The 13,507-nt window shown below is 57.8% G+C and overlaps 1 protein-coding gene across 5 annotated transcripts in view; it reads left to right on the forward strand.

Annotated features, from left to right (window-relative positions):
* Positions 1-11,598, forward strand: part of DIS3L2 (DIS3 like 3'-5' exoribonuclease 2) — a 392,221-nt gene extending 380,623 nt beyond the window's left edge. For all 5 annotated transcript variants that reach the window (XM_055573741.1, XM_055573738.1, XM_055573742.1 and 2 more), the window contains 5 exons: positions 3,178-3,325; positions 3,658-3,788; positions 3,958-4,062; positions 5,616-5,717; positions 6,367-11,598. In XM_055573741.1, coding sequence (XP_055429716.1) covers positions 3,178-3,325; positions 3,658-3,788; positions 3,958-4,062; positions 5,616-5,717; positions 6,367-6,519 — 639 coding nt within the window. In that variant the 3' untranslated portion in view covers positions 6,520-11,598. The remainder of the gene's footprint in view (positions 1-3,177; positions 3,326-3,657; positions 3,789-3,957; positions 4,063-5,615; positions 5,718-6,366) is intronic.
* The last annotated feature ends 1,909 nt before the right edge of the window (positions 11,599-13,507 follow it).

Genomic DNA, 13,507 nt, shown 5'->3' on the forward strand with positions numbered 1-13,507 from the left:
CCGACTTGCCAGCCTGTCCTGCTCAAGGGCCCCTTGTCTGGGCCTCAGAGGAGCCAACTGAGCCTCACTTCTCCCCCTGCACAGCCCCTGGGGCTCTGTTTCCTGACAGCAGGAGGGGAGCCACCCCAGGCATCCCCCCGCCAAGACTCCAGGGCCTGGTCCCCACAGATCAGACCAACTTGGGCTCAAATGCGGCCTGGTCAGCAACTCATGGGCAGATGGGGACCTGGAACAGGAAAGTGCATTGGTCTCCCTGAGTCCTCAGCCCCCACTGTGGCTTGGGGACCCCAGCCAGAGAAGTCTCCTTGTCCCAGATGATCACGAGAGGAGGAATCAGGCATGGGGCTCTGTCTGCAGCTGGAAGACAGGCTGGCCACCCAGGAGGTAGACAGTGGGCTGGCTTCTGGCCACCAGTTTCAGCCCTCCAAGGCTGAGCTTGGAGGCCCTGGGGGGCCAAGCATTTAGGAAGGACCCCTACCTGCTGGCCCCCAGTGCCCTGTCTGGTCAGCACGCGCTGCCAGTGTGAACAGGAGCAGTGGTGGGCCCAGTGCAGCCTAGGGGTGCTGTCCAGAGGCTCCGTCACTGGGCAGATCCAGTCTGTCCACAAGAACCTCAGCAGCTCACAGTTGACTTCTGAGGCCTCTGGCTCTGCCAGGAATGGGGCCATCAGGTCCATTTGGGTCTGGTCGGAGAAGGCAATGGCGACCCACTCCAGTACTCTTGCCTGGAAAATCCCATGGGCAGAGAAGCCTGATAGGCTGCAGTCCATGGGGTCGCTAAGAGTTGGACACGACTGAGCGACTTCACTTTCACTCTTCACTTTCATGCATTGGAGAAGGAAATGGCAACCCACTCCAGTGTTCTTGCCTGGAGAATCCCAGGGACCGGGGAGCCTGGTGGGCTGCCGTCTATGGGGTCGCACAGAGTTGGACACGACTGAAGCGACTTAGCAGCAGCAGCAGCCATAACCCTTCCCGCACTCACAAATGTCTGCCCCACACCGGGCACCATAAAGCACCTCCCACCACCAATGGAGAGGGAGGGCGTGCATCTCTGGCCACTGGGCTTGACACCACAAACGAGGCCAGTGGGGACCCCATTTCGTCCACCAGCCTCTGGAAGCCACTCACCCCCAAGGTGAACCCAGCCCTGAAGCTCCAAGGGAAGGGGTCCCGTCCTCAGTCACCCAGAGCCTGACAAAGACCAGACTCACCCTGGCCTCGCCTGCAGTGACCTCAGAGACCAGCCTCGGCCTGGGATCTGATCTCAGGGAAGGACCAGAGAGACCAGGGTGCCTGGTCCTCTGTCTCTGCCCCATTTCTGGGTCCTCATCCATCCCACCCTGCCCAGAGACACCCCCACTGCCCAGGAAGGGGGCCAGGGCCCTCCGTCCTCCTCACCCAGCTCATCTGGGGACCTGGGCCACTGCTGATGACAAAGGCCAAACGTGGCTCTCGGGGGAGGCGGCTCCCACCTCCCTCGTTGACTCACCCCAGACGTAACCAGGGCCCATGGGGACCAGAAGGGAAGCAGAGCCGGGCAGCAGAGCAGGTCTGCTCCAGCTGCGTCCTGGCTTCCGGGGCCTTCGATCACAGAGTAAGTGGAGCTGGCTGTGTGTTTGTCCCAACACACAGGAGGGTGTGAGAGAGTGTGAGGGTGTGAGTGTGAGCAAGTGGCAAGGGAGGGAGCGAGTGAACACACGTGGGTGTGACTGAGTTCCTGGCCGAGAAGCCTGGTCACTGGCTCCCGGGCATCATGGCATCTTCAGGGACAGTGGCCCAGGCTCTCAGCACAGCTGCACCGTGGGAGCCGGGCTGTTTGCTGTTTCCCCAGCGACACTCAGTGTCTCCCCCGAGCCTCGGTCCTAACTCCTGCCCTACAGGAGGCCCTTCTGACCTCAGCGCTCAGTGTCTTGGTCTCAAGACAGGTTGTTAGAGACAAGAAGGGCCAAGGTTGGGAGGCTGACCAACTGCTGCCTCCTTTGGCTAACGAAAGGTCAAGCCTTGGGGGCACAGGGGTGCCAGGGTGCAGGCGTGGCCATCAGTAGGTCAGGAGTCAGGGCCAGAGGGCTGGAGGTTGGTCAGTCATGACCCAAGTCAGGGCCAGGGCCAGAGAGGACAAGCCAGGCACCTGTTTTGCTCTGGGTGGGGGCATCCTGGACCTTCTCTCCTACCTCGCACTCTGGCCACATGGGGCCATCGGGCTTGTGTCCTGATGAAGGACACTTCTGGCCCCTGGCCCGGCATGGCCATGGTTTCCCACATAGCCACCCCCAGCCCTGTCCTAGGGAGGGGCAACCAGAACTGTTCCTTCCTCCTGGGTCCTGGCAGTAACAGCCCCTAAAACCCAGCAGTGAGCTCCTGTGCAGGAGGATGGGTCCAGCTCCTCCTCAAAGTCCTCTAACTTCAGCCCGTGGTCCCCCTGCCCTTCCCCCCACCTCCCCGAGGGCTTGCACGGCTGCTCCCCCAGGACTCTGAGAGAGGAGGCCTTTCAACATCTTAAGGGTTCCTAGCAAGAAGCACTGGAGAAGGCAATGGCACCCCACTCCAGTACTCTTGCCTGGAAAATCCCATGGACAGAGGAGCCTGGTGGGCTGCAGTCCATGGGGTCTCTAAGAGTCGGACACGACTGAGCAACTTCACTTTCACTTTTCACTTTCATGCATTGGAGAAGGAAATGGCAACCCACTCCAGTGTTCTTGCCTGGAGAATCCCAGGGATGGGGGAGCCTGGTGGGCTGTCGTCTATGGGGTCACACAGAGTCCAACACGACTGAAGTGACTTAGCAGCAGCAGCAGCAAGAAGCACACGTCCTTCCCCCGCCACCCCCCACCGCAGTGACTCCACTTCCAATCCCCAGCAGAGGGGTCTGGGTAAGCCCCACACTGGGCCTCATCAGGAGATGGGTGAGGGCCCCCATGACTCCAGTCAGCCCCATGGCAACCCCGAGGATAACCACCACCACTCCACCCCCACCCCCACCCCCCTGCCTCGCATGGAACAGTCCCTGGTCTCTGCAGGCCTCCCCAGCTTTCTTCAGCTGTCCACAGCCTGGCAGGTGGGCCCATGCCCCCAGCGCCCCTCCTGGTGAGTCTCCCAGGCTCGCAGAGTATACCGGACCCCAACCTGGTCCGGCCCAGCTCTGAGGTTCCCCCCCATTTCTCCCCCCACCCCCCAGATGGCCGTGTACTTCTGCTCGGGAGCTCTTCGGGACCCAGCCCAGTTCCGCCATTACGCCCTCAACGTGCCGCTCTACACGCACTTCACCTCCCCGATCCGCCGTTTTGCGGATGTCCTGGTTCACCGCCTTCTGGCCAGTGCGCTGGGTAAGGGGGCAGCCCGGGGGGGGGCGGTGCCAGCCATGCCCAGAGTGGGTGCCTGGCGGCTAGAGACCACAGTGCCATCCCTGGGGAGGCCTCACTGGGTGGGGTGGGCACCCTGAGCCGCAGGGCAGCCTGTGCCCAGAACCTCTCCCTGTGAGCACATGCTCGGGGCCCCAGGGCCCTGACCGTGGCCACACCCCTTTCTTGGCCCTCCCGAGCCCAGCACAGGCAGGCCTCACTCCGCCTGGGCCAGTGGCACTGTGCTGCCGCTCCCGGCGCCTTGACTGGTGCACACAGGGCGCCCGCCCGTCAACCCCAGACCACGCTCTGTCCAGGCTACCGGGAGCTTCCAGACGTGGAGCCCGACGCCCTGCAGAAGCAGGCGGACCACTGCAATGACCGCCGCATGGCATCCAAGCGCGTGCAGGAGCTCAGCACTGGCCTCTTCTTCGCCATTCTGGTCAGGGTGAGGCCACCAGCTGTTCCCGCCCCTTTCCCTCCCTGCGCCCCACCACCCCGCCTGGCGCCTACACGAGGAGTCCCCCGGGGAGTCCGGGCCCTTCAGCAGCTGGGGTGGACCCCAGGGAAACGCCGCATTCCTTGGCCGAGCCCTGGCTGGAGCCCTACCCCCGCAGGAGAGTGGCCCCCTGGAGTCAGAAGCCATGGTGATGGGCGTCCTGAACCAAGCCTTCGACGTGCTGGTGCTGCGCTATGGGGTGCAGAAGCGCATCTACTGTAACGTGAGTGCCGGGCTCCTGGGGAGTCGGGATGCTCTGGGCTGATTGAGGATGCTCTGGGCCCCAGGGAGGAGTCGGGATGCTTTGGGCTGATTGAGGATGCTCTGGGCCCCAGAGGGGTCGGGATGCTCTGGGCTGAATCAGGATGCTCTGGGCTGATTCAGGATGCTCTGGGCCCCAGGGGAGTTAGGATGGGAGGGCAGAGGGAGCACCAAGCTGTGTCCACTCAGCACACTTCCTTCGCACCTGCCTGTCCCTGTTCCCGCTGCGGGTCTACTTCGTTTTCCCAGCATCTGCTGTGGTCTCGGCCCAGGGACAGCCCTTATTAGACTCGGGAGCAGGCAGGATGGGAGCCTAGGCCAGGAGCCCGCATCCCTGTCCACATGAGGTAGTGACACTGACCTCACTCGCCTGTGGCGGCACCAAGCCCACCGAATGGGCCTGCCGAGACACCCAGGGGTCCTGCCTGCGGCCAGGGGGCCAGGTCAAAGGTCGGCCTTGGGCCTCTTTCCCAAGGACTCGAGCAACCAGAGACCAGGTCCGTCCCAAACTAGTGTAGGCTGCAGGGAAGGCAGGTTTAGGAGAAATTTTTTTTTAAGGAACATGGGAAAAGGAAAGATCAGAGAGAATGGCCCGAGGCCACGCTGGAAGCTGTGTCTCCTGAAAAGAAGGAAGAGGCCAGCCTTTGTCTCTGTCCCGCTCTGGGGGCACTCTGTTTGAGGTTCTTTCTGAGGGTAGTTGGTGCCAGTCCAAGGCCACCTGAGGAACCTGTTCTAGCGGACCTCTGACCCCGGCTGTGATTTCCTGACACCCAGAGCACTTTGGGGAGTGCAGAGCCCAGCACGGATTGTGGAATAAACACAGTATGAATAGAATGGACTAAAGCAGGGAGACAATATGGAGTCCAGCAGGAATCAAGTCGGGCTCCTGTTGGGAATTCCCCTGGCTGTCTGGTGGTTAGGGCTCTGCACTTTCATTGCTGAAGGCAAGGGTTCGATCCCCAGTCAGGGAACGAAGGTCCCACAAGCTGCACGATGCAGCCAGGAAAAACGCTGGACTCTTGTCCTGAAGTTCATCGACACAATGGGATTCAGGTCTCGGTTGTCTCTGCTCACAGCCCGGCCCCTCCTCTGTCTGTGCTAACAGACCCAGGCCGGGAGGGGTGGCGGCCCTCCAGCCCCAGGTGCCCGGTCCACCTCCACCTACATGAACAGTCCCTGATGAGATGGACAGGGCTGCCACCTGCCCCAGCAACACACGGAGCCCCCAGCCCCTCCCCGCCCCTGCCCCTTGGCGAAGGTGGCCTCCCCGAAGCGAGCCAGAGGCAAGAGGCGAGGGTTGGGGGGTCCTCCCCCATCAAAGGTCAAGCAGCCCAGAGCCAGGCGGCAGGGCGGGGAGCTCCATCACGGGTCAGTCAGAGGTGGGCCAAGGCGGGGACTGCTTCCAAGCACTGGGGGCAGGGGGGACCTTGCAGGGTCAGAGGTTAAGAGGTGGTACCTGGAGCCTGAGTCCTGAGGCGCAGGCGTGTGCACTGCCCCCGCCCCCCCCACACACAGATGCTGCCCCTGCGGTCCCACCATTTCCAGAAGGTGGGCAAGAAGCCGGAGCTGACACTAGTCTGGGAGCCCGAGGACTTGGAACAGGAACCGGTGCAGCAGGTAAGGCAAGGGTGGGGCCGCCTTCCCAGATCCGCGCTGCGTCCCCGTCTGCCCAGCTCTTTGGCGAGCCCCCTCCTGCCTCGTGGGGTGTCCTCTTCAGGGCTCCCCTCCTAGGTCCCCCTGCCCCCACCCTGCACCCAGCTCCCCTCAACCCTGGGTGGGAACTCAGGTTCCCCACCTCCCCACCCTGTGGGCCTGGCCTCCTGGGATCGCCAATCTGGGGAGAGGCCGGGCCTCCGCCTGCCCCTCTAAAGCAGGGGGTCCTCAGCTTTGGGGTCCTTTTGAGACTCTGATGAACGCTGTGTAGACCTCCTACCCAGGAGGACAGATTTCACCTACAGCGGGCCTCAGAGGCCAGACCCAGATGGTGAAGTTTTCTCCCTGGCACTGAGCGGCCTCCACTAGGCATCGCACACAGCAGCATCGGGCTCCTTCCCTTCTCGCCAGGACCCCATGGCCTCCTCAGTCCTTGAACAAGCATGGCTTACTGATGGGCCCGCGGAGGCTGAGACAGGCAGAGCCAGTGCCCCTGGGGCCCAGCCGGGTGGACTGGCAGAGCTGGGCTTTGCCTGAAGCCCCAGCCCCAGCCCCTGCTGTGCCCCTGGCTGGGCCCTCCCCAGTCACCCTGCCGGGCCCTCCTCACCCTCAGGTCATCACCATCTTTAACCTGGTGGAGGTGGTGCTGCAGGCAGAGGCCACCGCCCTCAAGTACAGTGCTGTCCTGAAGAGACCGGGCACCGAGGGCCTCCTGGACCCGCAGGACCAGCTGGGGTGTGGTGACCACAAGGAGGAGCAAGACTGAAGCCACCAGCCTGGCCGCACCCCTCTCCACCCCTGCCCCCCCGCCCCTGCTGGTTTTTAGGAATAGGACCTTTTGACACCAACAGGGATTTTTTTTTTTAATTTGGTTTTTAACAACTCAGGGTTTTGTTTTTATTTTTTCATCCTGTTCTATTTCTGCAGTGCAGTTTTTAAGCTGGAGTGGGTAGAAGGTGGGGCTGGCTGGACGGAAGGCTGAGGCCTGGCCGGTGCTCAGCCGCCCAGAGCTAGACCCGGTCCTCCCGGAGGTCAGCCCCCCTTCTGCCCGGTTACCCACTGCCCGCCCCTGCCCAGGAAACCAGGAGTTTTCAGCAAATCAGTGTCGTGGAATAAAATCAAGTGTGAAGTGCTGTCTGGTGTGTGGGGCAGCTGGGTGCCCCTTAGACCCAGGACGTGGGGCCTGGCCTGGCTCCACCCCTCACAGCTCAGCCGGGGCGGCCGCCCTCAGGAATCTCCCATCAGGTCCAGGAAGATTCACGGAGCGGGCCGCATGGCAGATGGACGCCAGGGCCTCAGTCTGGCTGATTAGAAATGGAATTAGAATGCCAGACGGCAAGTGCACCCATCTCCCTGTGTCCATCCCCACCCCTCACTTCCTGCACCCCATGGCCTCAGAGAGGGGCCGGGATCCTGTGACACCCCCACTGCCAAGGCCAAAGCTCTGGAAGGGAAACAGGTGAGGTCTGGTGGTTTGGTGATGGGTGAAGGGGTTTCTGCAGCCCGGGCAGCCTGACTGAGAGCCTGAGGGTGAGACATCTCCACCTGCCCCCCACACCCTGCCCGGGGGGATCAGCCCCCTCTCCTCCAGCTGTCCCCGAGGGCCACCCACGGAGCCTGGGACCCGAGGGCAGAGGAGAGCCTCCTCAGAGGGACACCCTCAGGGCAGAGCTGAGTCAGCGTGCTGGGTGGGTCCAGGGCAGCATGGCCCCAGGCCGGACACCCTTCCTCAAGGCCCCAGAGCCCCGGACCCCGGTGAAGCGTAGCCAGCTTGGTCAGCAGGGAAGGTGTTTGCTGCCTGGACTTGCCAGGGAGGCAGAGGCTGGCCTCGCCCCGATGGGCCCAGAGCCGAGGGACCTGTAGCAGCCCCAGCACCTCCTCCCATTTACAGAAGGAGAGCCGCACCCAGAAAGGGGGCAGGTCTCCAGCCAGGCCCAGCATTCGGCACCTGCCCGCCCCACACCCCCGGCCTGAAGGCCCAGAGCAAGTGGCCCAGTACTCTTCCCACCTGACTGCAGCCACGTCCTTCATCCACATCTGCTCAGATGGCAGGTGTCGTGGACACCACCCGAGTGCCGTATGCTGGGGACACACCCCCAGGCTCAGTGAGAGAGCGGCCATTGTGGCCCCTCGCTTGGGGTTAGGGGGCTGTGGATAAAGGCGGTGACGAGACACAAAGCTTGTCAAAGAGACTTCCTGGTGGTACAGTGGATAGGTACAGATTCCTGGTCCAAGAAGATCCCACACGCCACAGAGCAGCTAGGCCCGCCAGCCACAACTCCTAAGCCCACATGCTGCAGCTCCTGAAGCCCGTGCACTCTGTGGACGGTGCTCCCAACACAGAGTAGCCCTGCTCGCAGCAACTAGAGAAAGCACTCGCAGCAGTGAAGACCCAAGACAGCCAAAAAAAAAAAAAAAACTGTCCAAAAGGAAGCCTGTCATTGCTTCAGCTGCCCCAGAGCACCTACATGTCTCCTCAGGGACCCACCTCAGGGCACTGCGGGCAGGGATGTGTAGATGCAAAGGACGTCACCACAGGACAAGGTTCTAGTGAGGTTCAGAGGCTGAGGTGTGTGTTTCTAGCCGAGAAGGGGTGGCGCTCAGAAAAAGAAAGTGCCAGCCCCTGGCCTGCATGTGTGAAGGAGCTGAGACTCCAAGCTTTCTGATATGAGCCATGAAGGGCAGGGGTCACCAGGGTCAGAGGGTGCCCAGAGGACGGGCAAGGAGACGCTGGTGAGGTAGGAACAGGTAGGTCCCCATGGGCCACCTATACCAGCCCGAGAGCTTGACTCTGTGCTAAAGGGCATCAGAGTCAGGGGAGGATCTCATCGGGGCTGTGATGTGATGTGACCTTTGTCCTTCACTCGTTTGTCAACAACCGTTGAGAGCCTCCCTGTGCCTATGTCCTTGGGAAGCGTGGGGTTGGGAGGGGAAGTCGTTTCTAGAGTGGCAGGTGGTGAGTGTGGTGTAGACAGCGGGGGAGGAAAACCAGCACTGAGGAGGGGGCATGTGTGGCTGAGATGCCCAGGAGCTGCCCGGGGCCACTTGTAGGCACCCCTTAAGGCCGGAGTGGGCTTGGTCAGTGAAGGAGGCCTCTGGGGCTGTCTCCCCAGTGGACTCATGTCTTTGTGGGACCTACTCCCCAGCTTCTAGCCCATTCCTCCCACCTTCTCAGGTTCCTAGGAGCCACCATTCTGTACCATGACATCTCTGATGGGACTCCAATGGAGTGGACACCTGGCCCATTCTGGGGGTCTCCTAACTAGAATTGGGGGAAGGGGTCAGTCTCTCCCCAGGATGGTATGCTGCAAGATACAGAAGCCTGTGTTTCCAGAAAGTCACTGTAAAGGAAGCAGTGGGAGGAAGGGAAGTGGCTCAGAGAAGGGAGACCGAGAGCCACGGAGGCACCGGGTTTCCGCCCCGGGAGACCTGGAGGACCGCCACGTGGGGGGCTTCTCTGCCTTCTGGTGGTTCACCCACCACCAGGAGCCTTCCCGTCAATTCCCTTCCCCCGAAGCTGCTTCACATTAGGTTTTTTTCCTTCGCAATCAAGATAGGAATCTTCTTAAAGCCTCAGGATGTTACCAAAGGGAACTTGGCTCCCCTCCCCCAGTTCAGTTAGTTCAGTTCAGTCGCTCAGTCGTGTCTGACTCTCCGACCCCATGGACTGCAGCACGCCAGGCCTCCCTGTCCATCACCAACTCCCGGAGCTTACTCAAACTCATGTCCATCGAGTCGGTGGTGCCATCCAACCATCTCATCCTCTGTCGTCCCCTTCTCCTGCTTTCAATCTTTCCCGGCATCAGGGTCTTTTCAAATGAGTCAGTTCTTCACATCAGGTGGCCATAGTATTGGAACTTCAGCTTCAGCATCATTCCTTCCAATGGATATTCAAGACTGATTTCCTTTATGATGGACTGGTTTGATCTCCTTGCAGTCCAGAGGACTCAACAGTCTTCTCCAGTGCCACAGTTCAAAAGCGTCAATTCTTCAGCACCCAACTTTGTACCAGCGAGCAGCAAAGCCAATCTACTGACATTGCTTGTGCGGAAGCAAAATTTTTTGCAGGTGCCAAGCAAGGAGGAAGGGCAACTCATACTCAAAAGACCCAGACTCCATGATGGCTTTCAGGGGAGGGTTTTAAAGGCAACATCAGGGGTGAGGGTCTGAGGTGCATGATCTGCTCATGGACCTTCTTCTGATTGGCTGGTGGTCCAGGTGCTGTTTTGGGAATCTCAGTCATCAACCTCCTGGTTCCAGGCAGTCTGGGGTCTGACTGTTTGGAGTCAGCATGTGGTCACCATCCTCCACCTGGGCAGGGGTGGGTAGCGGGCAGGCTTCATTCCTTCAGAACAACTCAGAGATTTGTGTCAGGTTGTTAGGTATAACCTTGAGGAGGAACTAGGTGTTCTGTGACTGTTGTTTAAGCTCATCTTACTTTTCTGTTTTTAAAATTTTATTTATTTGGCTGCACCAAGTCTTATTGTGGCATGAGGGAAAATCAGTTGAGGCATGCGGGATCTACTTCCCTGACTAGGGATCAAACTCCAGCCCTCTGCATTCAGAGCACAGCGTCTTAACCACTGGACCACCAGGGAAGTCCCTAGGCACTTCTTACTTTCCTTGCTTGACTGCTTCCTCTGTTTCCACATTCCCGCGCGCCTGTCTAGTTAGTAACTGCTTGAGTCTGTTCTTTGGAACTCGAGGAAGGCCTAGGAGACTTTCCTCCTACAAACGAGATGGGGGACACAGTGGGGCTTTTGTACCCAGAAAGACTTCACAGGGTCCAGCTCAGTTTCAGTTCCCATTTCCTTTGATCCTCTGCAATCCTGAGGGGAATGGGGACAGAACGAGAAAAGGAATAAAGGACTGGGGTGGGGAGGTTCATCATAAACACGACCGAGGAACTCGGTTTTAGGGGGCCTCGGTTTCCGGAAGCTGCCACCCTGGCTAATGGTTCCCAGAGTAAACCCAAGCTACTCCCTTCAAGTCCCGCCCAAGTCGCAAGTTTGTGATCGAGTTAACTGTTGTTCTTCCTCAAGGCTCTTTTGGTTTGTGACACAACCATCAACCGCAGAATATCAATAAATGTAGTTTCACATTGAAAAATGGGGATTCCCTGGTGGCTTGGTGGTAAAGAGTCAGCCTGCCAATGCAGAAGACGCCAGTTTGATCCCTGGTCCAGAAAGATCCCACAAACCACGGAACAACTAAGTCCGTGCACGCGAACCACTGAGCCTGTGCTCTAGAGAACGGAAGCTGAAACTGCTGAAGCCTGCTCCCCCTGGAGCCCATCCTCCACAACAAGAGAACCCCTGCAATGGGAAACCCATGCATGTCAACGAGCAAGTTGCTCCTGCTTGTCACGACTAGAGAACAAGCTGGCAACAACGAAGACCCAGCACAGCCAAGAATAAATAAATAAATTTTTAAATTGAAAGATGAAAAATATATAATTTAGAAACAGTGGTAAATATCAAAACTAAAACCCAACAGAGGGGGAAATGGTTGCCTCGGAGATGGGAAAAGGCAGTGGGGGAGACAGGAACCTGCTGCTTTGCTTTATTGTAACAAACCTTGTGGAGCTTTGTGATATGTCAAACTACATTAATGTATAACTTGGATAAAAATTAAAGTTAAAACTCAATTCTTTTTCCTTTTTTTTGGGTTTCTTTTTCCTTAGCAGAAATGGACCTACAATGGGTTTAAAAGGTTTCTTGTACACTCAGCAAGGGGTGTATTAAACAGTCCATTATTCCAGTAACTAAGATAAAATTCTTGCTGACAGGAGACCTGGTATTGCCACTTGGCTAAAATGCTGCCTAAGGTCTTTCATTTAAAGATTCAGGTGACAGCCTGGGTGGTGACGAGTCCTGGTTGCCTCAGTGGAGCCCCTAGGTGCCTTGTCTGTTCTGTGTCTGAGCCCAGGCCAGGGTGATCCCTCAGGTGAGGCTGCCGGCCCAGGGAAGAGCTGTGCCTTGGGGCCCTGGCTGGAGGAGTTGGTGGGTGAGAGTCATGGACTTCAGGGTTAAATGGAGTGGGGGGCGGGTAGGTGTGGAAGCAGATTGAATGGAAGGAGGAAGGTTCCTCCCACTACATTTCCTACCACACTGCCACCCCCAGAGGGGAGCCTGCCCCTGCCAACTGCCTGGCCAAGCCTCCCTTCCGCCCAGGCCTCAGCTGCACCCCAGCCTGTGGCAGGCTGAGCCCGAGCTCGGTACTGAGTTGGGGCTCCTCAGTCATCGAGAGTCCTCCCCAGGGACTTCCCTGGTGGTCCAGTGGCTGACTCCGTGCTCCCAATGGAGGGGGCCTGGGTTCAATCCCTGGTCAGGGAACTAGATCCCATGTGCCGCAACTAAGAGTTTGCACGTGGCAGCTAAAGCTCCCACATGCCACATCTAACACCCAGCACAGCCAAAAAAAAGAATCCTCCCTAGGAATTGGGGAGTGGGCTGTCCTGGTCTGTTTCCTGCCTTGGTGGTGGGGTGGTCCCCTTTCCTCTCCGCACTCCAGGCACCTGAGCCAAGTTCCTCTGGAAGAGAAATGCCTGGATGTTTCTCCCTGGTTAGGAGGAATGAGCCAGAGGGAAACTGTTTACACAGACCTTGAGTAGGAATTGTAAAACATTTGTTTTCTGGAAATGAGCCGCTTCATTTAACGTTTGGCCACTTGTGTGTGGCTTTTTATGGGCTTCCCAGGTGGTACAGTGGTAAAAATCCTGCCAATGCAGGAGATGCAAGAGATGGGTTTGATCCCTGGGCCAGAAAGATCCCCCGGAGAAGGGAATGGCAACCCACTTCAGTATTCTTGCCTGGGAAATCCCATGGACAGAGGAGCCTGGTAGGCTACAATCTGTGAGGTCTCAGAGTCAGATGCAACTGAGCACGCACACACTTGGCTTTCAGACACTCAGCTTACAAAAGTGCCTTCAGAATATCAAGTCCTGCCTTCAGGTTGGGGTTTCACCCCTTCCCCACCTCCAGAACTGCCTCTGCACCAGGCCCGCGCTGACGGCCCTGTGACACAGGTACTGTTATTTTCCCCATTTTGCAGATGAAGGCATTAAGACTTGAAGAGGTTAAGTGGCAAAGAATATCCATAATAACTGGTGGATGTTGAATGAGCTCAGGCCCAAAATCTACTGATTTCTTTCAAATCAATATTTCTCAAAGCTATAGCTGTTCATATATCACTTTTGGGGGGCCACACTACATGGCTCGTGGGATCTTTGTTCCCCAACCAGGAATCAAACCTGAGCCCTAGCAGTGAAAGGGCCAAGTCCTAACCACTGGACCACTAGGCAATTCCTCACTTATCACCTTAATCAGTGTTTGCCATGGCCACAAGCTGCTTGTACTATTCCTAATTTAATTTTTAATTAAATTCTCTTTTTTAATTGAAGTATTGTTGTTTTGGCTTCCCTGGTGTTTCAGATGGTAAAGAATCCACCTGCAATGCAGGAGACCCGGTGATCCCTGGGTTGGAAAGATCCCCTGGAGAAGGGAATGGTACCCACTCCAGTATTCTTGCCTGGAGTATTTCATGGACAGAGGAGCCTGGTGGGCTACAGTCCATGGGGTCGCAAAGAGTCAGTGCTGTGTTTCAGGTAAAAAAGCCATTCAGTTATTTATATATATATCATATTTTACATAACTATATATTCTTTTTCAGATTTGTTTCTGTTTTAGGTTAATATAAGATTGACTGTAATTCACTGTGCTATACAGTAAGCCCTTAACACTAACCTAATTTAT

The sequence above is a fragment of the Bubalus kerabau genome, chromosome 3, assembly GCF_029407905.1.
Source record: "Bubalus kerabau isolate K-KA32 ecotype Philippines breed swamp buffalo chromosome 3, PCC_UOA_SB_1v2, whole genome shotgun sequence".
NCBI lineage: Eukaryota > Metazoa > Chordata > Mammalia > Artiodactyla > Bovidae > Bubalus > Bubalus kerabau.